Source organism: Scleropages formosus, chromosome 7, assembly GCF_900964775.1.
Source record: "Scleropages formosus chromosome 7, fSclFor1.1, whole genome shotgun sequence".
NCBI lineage: Eukaryota > Metazoa > Chordata > Actinopteri > Osteoglossiformes > Osteoglossidae > Scleropages > Scleropages formosus.
In genome coordinates this window covers 382,679-394,763 of record NC_041812.1, presented here as the reverse complement: position 1 = coordinate 394,763, position 12,085 = coordinate 382,679, and the positions used below count along the sequence as shown (strand labels likewise).

The 12,085-nt window shown below is 52.0% G+C and overlaps 2 protein-coding genes across 8 annotated transcripts in view; both read right to left on the bottom strand.

Moving 5' to 3' along the window:
* hecw1b (HECT, C2 and WW domain containing E3 ubiquitin protein ligase 1b) overlaps window positions 1–6,885 on the bottom strand; it is a 45,625-nt gene extending 38,740 nt beyond the window's left edge. For 5 of the 7 annotated variants that reach the window (XM_029253421.1, XM_029253419.1, XM_029253420.1 and 2 more), the window contains exon 1: window positions 6,729–6,885. Coding sequence is in view for 4 of the 7 variants with exons in the window: in XM_029253419.1 (XP_029109252.1) it covers window positions 6,729–6,758 (30 nt within the window). In the remaining 3 variants the exon portion in view is untranslated. Of the gene's footprint in view, window positions 1–6,352; window positions 6,585–6,728 lie in introns of those variants that run through there. The other 2 variants (XM_029253423.1, XM_029253422.1) reach the window with 2 other exon arrangements.
* Window positions 6,886–10,389: 3,504 nt separating this feature from the next.
* Window positions 10,390–11,865, bottom strand: ccr12a (chemokine (C-C motif) receptor 12a). The gene is made up of 2 exons (XM_018751512.1): window positions 11,786–11,865; window positions 10,390–11,558 (listed from the first exon to the last, which is right to left on the bottom strand). Exons 1-2 carry the CDS (start codon window positions 11,804–11,806, stop codon window positions 10,479–10,481), a joined length of 1,101 nt encoding a protein of 366 aa, XP_018607028.1. The 5' UTR covers window positions 11,807–11,865; the 3' UTR covers window positions 10,390–10,478.
* Window positions 11,866–12,085: the final 220 nt, after the last annotated feature.

Sequence of the window (12,085 nt, the reverse complement as noted above, 5' to 3'; positions counted from 1 at the left end):
GTCACAGCACTGAAACGATGCTCACATGTGTTGTTAATGATATTCTCATTTCTTCCGATGCTGGTCAGATCTCTATTCTTATGTTACTAGACTTGAGTGCTGCGTTCGATACTGTAGACCACAGTATCCTACTGAGTAGACTTGGAAACCTGGTTGGACTAAGAGGCACCGTTCTGAAGTGGTTTGACTTGTATTAGCTAACCACGAACAATTTGTATTAAAATCTGATGACTGCACCCCCTCCATCTCAACTACGGTTCAGTATGGTGTGCCGCAGGGCTCTGTGTTGGGGCCATTACTCTTCTCACACTGTTACCATTGGGTGACATTATTCGCAAACATAATGTGAATTTCCATTCGTATGCCGATGACACACAGCTTTATGTATCGTTTCAGCCTAACGATCCTTCACATGTGGTGTCGTTAGCTAATTGTTTTACCAGTATAAAATTATGGATGAGTAATAATTCTTTTATCTCTAAATGCCAGTAAAACAGAGGTACTTGTGGTGGGTGGTGATGCCAAAACTCGACACAATCACACCAATCTTTACAAGAAATGGTATTACCTTCAAGCGTACGGATTGTGTCAAGGATCTGGGTGTCCTGTTGGATGGGAAGCTGTCATTTGTAACTCATGTAAATGCTTTGACTAAGTCGTGCTTCCTTCAGTTAAGAAACATAGTTAAATTATGGCGATTCCTATGAAGACGGGATGCTGAGAAATTGGTTGACGTTTTTGTTTCAAGCAGGTTGGACTATTGTAATGATTTATTGTCGGGTTGCCCATACCAGACTGTATCCTTGACCTTGCAGGTGGTGATCCCACATGGCCTACCCGCGTTGTCCTTTTGGGCGCTCGCCTAGGAACACTACCCCCAGGCCTGGCTCCAGGGGTAGGTCCCGGTGACCCTATTCCGGGCAGGGTAAACATCTTATTCACTTTTGCCGTAGGGGATTTTCAGATCGTGTTAGTCTGGATTTTCACTCCAGACCCGGTCGCCATAGGATACCCTACCAGGAGCATACTGCTCCCGACAATATAGCTCTGGAGATCCCTAGATCACGCAAGCCCTTCCGCCACGACAAGGCCCCGATCCAGGAAGGAGTCCCTTCATCTTACAAAGGGGAATTTTGCACATTTTCGTTTGCAGCTGTTAAACATGCATTTCCCTCCTACCAAAAACAGAAATCGCGAGCCTTGAATAATTTGCGACTCGCCGCTGTGGTATGATGACAGTGCCGCCCCCAAAAGGTTCCGGACTCTGAGTGATGGCCATTGCTGAAGGTACACGAAGGGAGACAAGTAACGGACTTATTTCGCACATTTCTCGGCCGTTTTTACAATCCTGGAGTTTCACACTACTGGCAAGACATGGACATAACAGGCAGTTTAGAAAAGAGAGATCCTACAGGACTGTGCGTAGTGTACTGTGGTAAATTTGACACCACGTGTCACATGAATGCAACATCAGAGTGGTTTGACCAAACTACGCAGCACTGCGAGCAGACGTTACAAGCAGCACTTCCGATGCTGCCAGATGCATTAGAAGAGCGCAAAGCTGGACATCGTTCCCCTGTGACAAAGGGACACGTGATCATTTGTCCTTCTCATTAACACTTCTTATAGGATTTGGAAGTCTGACCACAACCGTGACCGACTCATTCCAGTTAGGGCTCTGCTCTTACAAACCCAGCAAAGCTCCACAGGTCCACGGCACCCTAAACCCTCTGCGCGGGACAGTCGAGCCACGGTCCACCGGTCAACGCAGTCGGGGCGGGGGGTACGTGTCAGACGTGCGTGTCATGGGGACAGCGGCGCCGAGCTGGTCTACAGAAAAGACCCATATGATGAGTGAAGCTCAGATGGGATGAGATGGTCGCTGGCGGCTACAGGAGGACAACACTGACCTTCACGCTACACAGGTGCAGCAGCATAACGAGTCGCTGAAAAAGACCTCAGGTCCTGAGGAAGAATTCATGGAATTACTGGCAAAGCTCTGAGGGTTTGACAACGCAGTGTCCCTCCTGCCTCACAGGGATGCAGTGCAATGCAAGTGTGTTCAACGAGAGCACAGAGGGAACCACGTTGCGCCACCTGTTCAAAGAAAAACTGCAGCAAAACATCTGAGCAGCAGGTCGTGTGCAAAGCTGTTCCTGTTGGACGACCTGTCGGACAGCCAAAGGAAACTGGTGAAGGTGTCTTTTCAGGGGTCTCTCCATCTCTCCCGGTTGAGCTTTACTGTAGGCTGACAAAGCAATGGTGTCATGAAGGGGAAAGAAAAACAGAGAAGAGACGGGGAGTTACAGGAAGGTCTCACACACACACACCCAGGACGAACAAAGGGACACGTCCTGCGAAAACAGGGTTAGACACGGAGCTGAGCTGAGCCCCGCGGGGCCCCTCGCTGTGTGGGAGCCCCGCAGAAGCGCTCGAGAAGCGATCGTCCGCAAAAGCCCGCACAAGGGACCAGAGGAGCAGTTTTGACAGGAGCGACAGACGGCAGTGCGTTCGGCCTGCGGCACAAGGACGCTTTGAGCGGTTCTGTCCAAAGGCAGGTGTTGCAGAGCGGACAGAACAACATACTCAGCGGTTCTCACGTTATTCACAAGTGAGGTATCGTGCAACGCAGCGGTTCCAACCCGGGCTTCCGCCGTAGAACACGAAGCGCAGTATTGAGTCTCCGTCCCCCAGGAAACATAATCCCGCGGTAAAAAGGGGTAAATGACCGCGAGCAGATAGGTACTAAAGCGAGTCCTGTACGTTTCAACAGACAAAGGTTTCGGCTGGTGGACAACAGCGTATCGTGTGCGTGCGCGCAGAAGGAGGGCGCAGATTCTGCCGTCGCCACACGCTTCACCGAACTCCACAACTCCAGAACAGGACGCTCTCTCGCCTCACACCATGGAGGGACATGAACGTGAGAAAGCAAACACTTCCAGGAGGTAAAGGAAGAACTTTGTAGCTGCGTCACAAACATCCCGCAAAGGCCACACTTGTACGAGGAAGGGATGAGACGCACGGTTACGGCGTTTCCAAAGGCACGAGGCCACACGGACGCAAGGACACGGACGCCTTTTCCTGGTGCCTTCAGGCGCACAACGAATCGGAGCTCCAGCGGACCTGCAGGCACAAAGAGCTGGACGAGAGCAGTGCCTGCTGGGAAACCTGGACACTTTGGTGGCTCTGTGGCGCCCCTGCAGGTGCTTCACCTGTACTGCAACAACGCATCCACGGTGGCGGAGAGGCGCCGAGGCGATGCGGGGACGTGCCGAAAACTCTGCGGGGGGATTCTCATGACTTGGAAACTCGCTTTACTTCTTTCTGCAGCTACAAGTGTGTGTATGTGTGTGTGTGTGTGTGTGTCCCTGGGCCCCAAAAATCCCACCGTTTATGTGGATAAATGAGCAAATCCTATTAAAATGGAGGCCATTACTTGACTTGATGCAACACAAAGAAGTTTCCTTTCGTTCATTACATTTACATTAATTACTCTAATTCTGTACCACTGTCTGCCTGCAGCTCCTTCCCACCTATTATCAACTGAACATGTAAAGTGCTGGTTCCCTCTGGGTGCTCCCGTTTCCTCACACAGTCCGAAGACATGGGTTTGGAGTTGAATCAGCGACTCAGGTGTGTGTGTGTGTGTGTGTGTGTGTGTGTGTGTGTGTGTGTGTGTGTGTGTGTGCGCACGTACCTGTTACATTGCCCTGACGTGATCCAACAGAAGAAGCCAAAAACAGCGCCTAACCCCGTCACCACAAAAACACGATGCTACAAATAAATTACAATTAAGAGAAAAATTAACAAATAATGCCAAACGTGTTATGTTTATGAAAATTTACTGCAAAGAGAGATATAACAAATCAGCCGTATACACAGAATAAACGTATGCAAGAAGCCCCCCGGGGCTTTTCAGTTACGGGCCGTTTTGCTCTTTGCTGTGGTGTGAGTGCTTCACCCATTGCGAGCGCGCGCACACACACACACACACGTGTATCGCCATGTGTACTAACACAGCGAAGTGGGGCTACAGTTGGGAGATTTTTATTCACATTGACCAACAAGAGAAATGTACACTATTCCATATTCTCAACATTCATATTTCCATATTTCTCCACATTCGAAAATGGCAGGAGGCCCATTCTCCTTCCGAGGTGGGCCACACCAGTCAAGTTCCTGCTGTAATGTAGTAAAAGGCAGGTGTAAGCGCTGAACCCGAACCCGAACCTTCCTCCGGTTTGGCGCGTCAGCATTTCGCCAACCGAGGCGCTCAGCTGTTCGTACAAAGTCCTTGGCTTAGGACCTCCAGCTTTCGCACCACACTTTTACCAGCAGCTCTACCACGTCTCCGGTTACTAGACCGAACGCTGTTGCGCGCACGCACACGCACGCACACGCACACACACACTTCGCTTGTCCATTTGTTTTTTCTCGACGCCGCAGTCATGTTGCAGAGGCTCCGGTTCCTCCGCACAGCTGAGCTCATCCGAACAACAAACTCTCACTTTAATCTATTGGAGGGATTAAGGGGCTCATCCTGCTGCACGAAACCCTCGCGTTTCACATTATTTTCTGCGTGTGTTGCTTCACCGTTGAGCCACGCACACACGCACGCCCGAGGACTTTGTGGACGAAGCAATAAACGGCTGAGAGACGAGACGCGTTTTACGAGACGGAGCGCGGGGGAGTCCTTTCGAGCATCGCACGCATCGGCCACACGAACCGCCTTCCGGCGGGCAGGGACGCAACGGGGCCCGTCGGACGGACGAGGGAAACTCCGGGTGCTCCGTGCGAACGAGGAAGGGCGTCCGGACGGACGTCACGTCACGTCACGTCACGTGTCGGAAGGCGCTCGTGTTGAAGGCGACGCGCTAAGGGATCCACGCGTTCACTTCCTGTCAGCAGCGCTCATTCTGCAGGAAGTCCTGTTCGCAAACGCAGTCGGGCGCCTCGTCCACAGGGGACGCGGAGGGACAAGGAGGGACGCGGAGGGACACGTGCATCACGGAGGGTGTGCGGCCGACGGGCCCCAAGCCGTACGAGAAAAGCCGCACTCCGTAGGATGTTTCGCTCTGCTGCTACCGCAATTTTGCGAGGGACCTTAAGAGGGACGAGAACATTTACTGGCAAAGCGTTTTACTGGACTCAGTTTGTTAAGAAACAGAAGAAAAACATTATAGTAAGTGATGAAATGCAATGAGAACGTTTTTATTAACAATAAAAGTAATAACTTACAAAGAGCTACATGAGGAGGCCCATTGCTCTGGGGACAGCTGGTAGCGCAGTAGTTAGAGCGGCTGCTTTGGACCCAAAGGGTTGCGGGTTCGAGTCTCGCTTCTGACAGTAGGACCCTTGAACGAGGTACTTTTACCCTGAATTGCTCCAGTAAAATGACCCAGCTGTTCAAGCGGGTAAATAAGCGTAAGCACGGTACACTAACGCTGTAAGCGCCTTTGGAGAAACACATCAGCTAGATGTTCACGGTGCCGTGCGGATCTTCTCACGCCGCTGCCACCAGCGTCCCCGTCCGGCACCTCCCCGCAAACGTCTCCTACGGACGGCGGCCGTCCGCGAGTAAAGAGCGCGGTGAAAACGCCGCCTCGGCTCAGGATCGTCCCGCGATTCACGGAAAGCGCCGGATGCCGTCGGCCACGAAAAACGAGGCCTTTAAGCTGCTGGAGTTCAGCGCTCATCCGTTGCGGGCTCGGAGCTCCGGGCCCCTGCAGGATGTGTGCGCGCACGCGTGTGTCTCACTACTGGACACACACCACAAAACACACATCCACAGCCAGCTTTCGCCATGAAATCACACTAATCTCTCTGTCTCTGTGAGACACACGCACACAAACAAACTACGGATTCGTACGAAGGAAGCCTTTGCTTTGTAAAATTGAAAAAATATTTCGCACAGGAAAAGAGTACGTCGTAACAACGCTTTGTCATTTCGAACCCGTGTCGCGCTACATTAAAGCGAAGAACCGGGTGCAACGTGGGAACTGCCTGTCGGTAGCTGAACACGTTTGCTGTGATGGGGGGGACGGGGGGAGAGGGGGGGCAGGGGGTGTTGCCCACCGGATGGGGAACTGACATGTGGCCCAGTCCAGGGTTCGATGAGGTGGCCCGGTGTGACCTGTGGACACGCTGCGGTGTCACGGCTGCGCTCTCTGTGCGCGTGTGTGTGTGGGGGGGGGTACAAATGGAGGCCTGGAGGCTGCGGGCTCTTTAAAGCTGCGCTCCATTGTTTATAGAGTGCCGCCGCCCACTCACACACCCCCAAGGATGTCCCCCCCCCCAAAGGATGCCCCCCCCAGTGAAAAAGGCCCCACAAGGAGATGAACCATCTGCTCACCGTTCGAGAAGCGAAACACACGGCAGGTCCACCGGCCCTTCGCTCCGATCACAGAAGGGAGAAGCGGGGGCGCGCGCGCGCGCGGGCCGACGCGACGCGACAGGCACGAGCACGGACTCGGTGATGGTGACGGGCGCGCGGCGCTGCGGAAGGGACGCCGTGAGGCCCGGGGACGCCGGGGGTCGTGGGTGGGGGGGGGCACCGTTGCCGCAGTCCGGGGGCTGCGCTTCCGTCCGCTCTCCGACGGATCGAGTCGACTGGCTCAGCTGTCCTCGCGATCGCAGTATCCCAGCATGCCTCCGCCCGCCCACACACACACACACACACACACATCCCTCCGGGAAACAAACGACGTCGAGCGGAAGGAAAGCCTCACCTGGGACAATATCACCTGCCTGTGAATCATTCTCGTGTCACGAGCCCCCAAGTCGCAGTGCGCGTGCAGCCCATGTCCAGCGCGCGAGCGGAGCCACCGACTCGTCCAGAACGCGCAGCTGCCGATCGCTGCATCATCTGCGGCGGCGCGTCCTTCTTTTGCCTCCCCCCCCCCCTCCTCCCCCCGGAGGCGAGCGGCTGCAGCCAATGGAGAGCAATCTGCCCCCCCGCGCCGGAGACGCTTCGGCGGGACGGCAGGTCGCGCGCCAAGCGCGCCAAAGCAGGGGCCCGAGGGGCTCGTGCTTGAGGAGAAATAGGAGGGAGGCTGCTGTGGCGCGCGGTACATTCGCCCTTCCTTCGTAATTCACTCTGTCAAAACATAATATAACGTCATAATACAGTCAGTTCGACGCCCGCTACTGTACTACAGTACCGTACAGCGATTGAGTTCCCTTCCTTTGTTAGGGAGCTACGTAATTTCAAGATAATTAAATAGAAATGAAAAAATGTCATTGCCCTCAACCGCGAGACCCTCGCACTTTGAGTTTTGTTACTTTGCGTCGCTGCTCGAAACTAGCGCCGCACGTCTCGAATTGTGACTTTCTGATCATATGGCAGGAAAAAGCGAAACGCAAAATGCGGTGAAATAAAAGTGGAAATCGAGACCGAAAAAGTGCGCGACACGAAGCCGCGGTGAGGAATCCGCCGCCGGCCTAGTCTCGCGCTCGCCCGGGTCGGCCGGCGCGCGCTTTCCGATTCCGGGCCCAGGCTGCGGCGTACGACACGTGACGAAGAACGTGAAACGGAGCAAGAAGAGCGATGGGCCCAAGCTCGGTTTCGCTCTCAGTATGCGGCCTAAAATAACAAAGTGCTCGGGGTTGTGTTTCCGAGGCGAACCGAACATTTTACCCCGGTGATGTGGTGAAGTACCCGCACCGGGACGAAGAAGGGCTGCTGGCTGGGCTCAGACCCGCAGAGGGAGTGGTACTGTACGCCGTACCTGTACCGTACCGCACCGCACCGCACCGTACGCCTTACCTGTACTGTACTGCACTCCGTCCTGAGAACATCCAGTAGGCGGCGCTGTTGTCCTTGGACTATTTCGGCGCTTATTCTCTGTCCTTTCAGCCCATGGCTCATCTAGTGAAAACCGAGACCCCCCTGGAGCCGCATAAAGCAAAGTGAGCTCCTGAGCGGCTCTAACCGCATCCAGGCGAACGCCCATTTGAGCAGCGACTGGGAACGTACAAGTCTGCGAAGGGCCACCGCACGCACCCTCAACATCTCGTCTGCAAACAAGTAAATGCATGACGCTGGGGGGGGGGGCGACGCAAGGCATTGCTGGGCATTCGGTGCAGTGCGGTAAAGGTGAGCCCTTCTCTCTGTGCTCTCACACACTCCTGAGGACCATCGCATCCTAAAGGGTTGAAGAATCAAGGAAGAAAAACTTCCCACGAAAGTTTCGAGAGGGATGAACTTTCACCACGTCGTCGGACGCAGATCTCCAAGAAGAGCAGAAGACGGTGCTCTTGCGGAAATGCTGCAGGAGACCCTGTCCCAGGCGTGTCCTCGCAGCGCCCGCGTTTGTGCCTGCGGCCACGCGCCGTGTGTCCTTGTGCCCGACCACGCTGTCGTGGAAAGGACGATAACCAGAAACGTTGGGCAAGTGTCGCTTGAGCTCCAGCTGCCCAAGAGCACGATGCGACACAAAAGAGGCGCGCGTTCAGCTCTTCAGAAGGTCAAGGGTTTTATTGTAGGAGCCCAGAGAGACACATTCTGTCTGAAGGTACAGTAAAGGGACGGGACGGGACGGGACCTACGTGAACTTTGCTCTTGACCGCTGCAAAGCAATGCAAGTTGCAAAGGAGGAAGAGAAAAGTGCAACCATTCTACGAAATTACATTTACATTATTTGTTCATTTATTTATTTATCAGCAGACGTCAGCGAACAAAGACTGCATTTCATCAGAGGTGTGAAAAAGCACGCGAGTGAGTGTTTCGACCGCTGTGGAACATCTCAGCCCAGGAAGAAAGACTGTGCAGTTTTGACTATTTATTGACTAAAGGCTTCAGCCTTCGAGTTCAACACACTGGGCAACACTGGGAACACACACACACACACACACACACACACCGAACCATAAGAGCACAGAAAACACACGGGAACACGGAAGAAGAGCGGGACTTTGGCGCTAAGTCGAGGAGAGTAGCAGAGCAGCAGGTGAGGCTCCCCAGGACCAGGACCAGGACCGGACCGTTCCGCTCGAGCAGCCGCACCGGAGCTCCAGGCCAAGCGATGCTGCAGTTTCGCGGCCCGTTCGCCCTTTAGCGAAATGCTGGGCTGTGAGCCGTGCGAAAGTCCCACGCGCTCCGCCACTGATTTAGAAGAACCCGAATTTCTGCTCAGGAAGCAGCTGTGCGAAAGGGCAGAAGGAGAACTTGCTCTCCAAGCTTCACACGCCAGTTTCCAACCTTCTCCGTCCACACTCAACACAAGAATAGCTTCGTGTTGCTTTTTTGGACTTTGCTTTTCCATCCGGCACTTTCTTTCCACAGAGGGTTTTGGCTCAACTTGACTCATCATTTCCTCCTGATGCTCAATTCTTCTAAGTCCCTCCAGTTCATTTGTGCTGCACTCAGAGCAGCGCAGAGCCATCGCCTGAGGGTGAGCACGTAGAAGAGAGCATGGACAGCACCAGAAATAATTATGAAAAAGTCAAAGAAAACAATATGAGGCTTCAGAAGCACCTGAGTGGCAACAGAATGTTTATTGAAATTAAAACAAGGCATTGTGTTAATTGCTCCTGTGAACATAATGCACTTTTGTATCATTTGTGGCTCAGATACAAGTGAGGAAAGAAAGAGTCAAAAGTGGCAAAAAGGTGCCAAATGTATTGTGGACGAACAGCGATGGACGAAAAATGAACTGTACACTGAACAGTGTTACATGCGGTATATGGCAAACATCGCAGGGGCTTTCATATAGTGACATAATAAATGAATACTGAATTTCATATATATATATATGAGATCAAACATTAGCTTTGGCATTAGAAAGAAAAATCCCATTCAGAAGAACAATAAGCAGAATAAAGACATGTACTGTGCAGGTACACAGACATATTAAAACCCATATTGTTTGAATGTAACTTGTAAAAAGTTTGAAAATATTAAAATGTTTGTGCTGATTTTTGTCTAAATCCTTTGTTTTATTGTCCTAAATATAAGAAATACTTGCAAAAAATGTGATGTAAAATGTTGATTTTGTTCTCGAAGATCAATGTGATTTCGGTGAAGGCAGCTGTGCTGTGGTTTGAGTTCCTCTCTCAATGTGTTAAACACCAGACCTCTCGTGTCTTGTCATTCTGCACCACAGAAACTGCCGAATGCAGCTCCGGTGTGATTTTTTTATTACTGAGTGTTGTGTGTGTGAGACCTTTCAAACCTCGCAAAGTACCCGAGTGTCACCTTGACAGTACAGTAGATGTTCTTCACCCTGCCAGCTTGACCTGAGGCCATCCCCAACATCTTCATGGCCGTTTCGCGTACGGTTAATAAGTTGGGATACGAAACATGACATTTTGAGCATCTTTCCAATTTCACATTTATATATTTTCCTCTTTTTGAAAAAAATGCAGAAAAAGTGAATAAGAATATGAACGTGAATATACAGTATATATAGAGTATATATGTACGTATTTAGACACACACACACACACACAACCGAATCACAGCCCTGCGCTGAGCTGCATTAGTACTCGTGGACAGTGGTGGGGCTCCTGAACGATGTCGTTCTGCTACTCTGACTTGCTAACACGTGATCCTTCAAAGAGGGGAAATGTTTTGACAGCATCTTCACTAGATGATTCTGAAACTTCTTGCCCACGAACGTGTAGAAGACGGGGTTGACGCAGCAGTAGAGGTAGGCTATGTTACGCGTCACGTAGAGCGCGTAGTCGAGTCCGGTGTCACAGGAGTCGGCGGCGCCGCCCAGCCGTATGGCGCGCAGCAAGATGACCACGTTGTACGGCGTCCAGCACATGAAAAACGTCACGATGATGACAAAGATGAGCTTGAGCGCCCTGCACTTCTCCCGCATCCTCGTGTGAATGATCCTCAGCGTTATTCTCATGTAGCAGTAGAGCACAACGAGCAAGGGCAGCAGGAAAAAGAGCAAGAACTGCTGGTAGTAGCCCACGAGCTGCCATTTGCTCAGGACGTCCTTGGAGAAGCCCGTTTCCTCGCAGATCTTCTTGTAGTTTTCCATGTCCTGCACGTTGTAGAGGAAAAACTCCTTGACTGTCGCCAGGAAGCTGACGCACCACACCACCACGGAGGAGCCCAGGGCGTAGGCCTTCTTCCTGCTCTTCGCAGCAGGGACCGCGTGGACCACGGCCAAGTACCTGTCGAAGGTCAGCAGCATCAGAAAGAGCATGGAGCTGTAGAAGCCCAGAAAATAGACGGCACCCACGAGCTTGCAGAGGGCAACTCCGAAAATCCACTCCGACGAATGGTACGTGGCCCAGAACGGGAGGCTGAGGGCGAAAACCAGATCGGAGATGACCAGGTTGAGGAGGAAGATGTTGGTGACCGTGCCGAGTTTCTCGTACATGTAGATGATGTAGAGAACGAGGCCGTTACCCAGCAGGCTGAGCAAGAAGATGGTGCAGTAGAACGCTGGCAGGATTTGCGCCCCGAAGCGGATCACTTCGGTTTTGTCACACAAAGTCACGTAATCTGTTTTGATGTCATATTCGTCCTCCTCGCCGTATCCCGGGCCGCCGAAGAAGGATTCGATATCGCTGTAGTCCATTGTTCCGTTGCCATCAACCTGTCAGCGTAAAGTCACGCGCTGTGAGAAAACTCTAGTTTAAAGCCGAACAGATGATGAGGGAAGAGGCAAAGCATTTCTGGAAAATATGCTGCTCAGAAGGTCGAGGCAGGGATTCGCTTCAATCAATCAATCAATCAATCAATCAATCAATCAATCAATCAATCAATCAGTCAATGGTTTATTTCTGAAACGCTCAACAATACAGCGTACAGCAGTGCACTTACCGACGGGTCCACAAAAGACATCGAGTTTCCAGAGTTTCTGCTTCTCAGCTGCTCAGCTCTCACTTAGTCAAAGGTCTGCCGAAGAGCTGATGCTGCTCTGCTGTGACACAAAGTGGGAGTTGCTGACAAGGTTCCACATCCTCTTTTTTTTTTTGCTTACAGACCTTTAGAATGGATAAAACAAAGGGTAAAATGCATATTCTACACCGCTACTCTGACATATCAGCGGGCTAATAATGTACGTTATTCTACAGTGACTGATACACTGTAGTCTCCTGCTCCAGTAAAATAAAAATGATG

Excerpts from the sequence above, each read along its gene's own strand:
- ccr12a (XM_018751512.1), bottom strand. The coding sequence starts at position 11,806 with ATGTCTTTTGTGGACCCGTCG. Across the intron at positions 11,559-11,785 it reads TGTCTTTTGTGGACCCGTCG|GTTGATGGCAACGGAACAAT; the intron begins GTAAGTGCACTG and ends TTACGCTGACAG.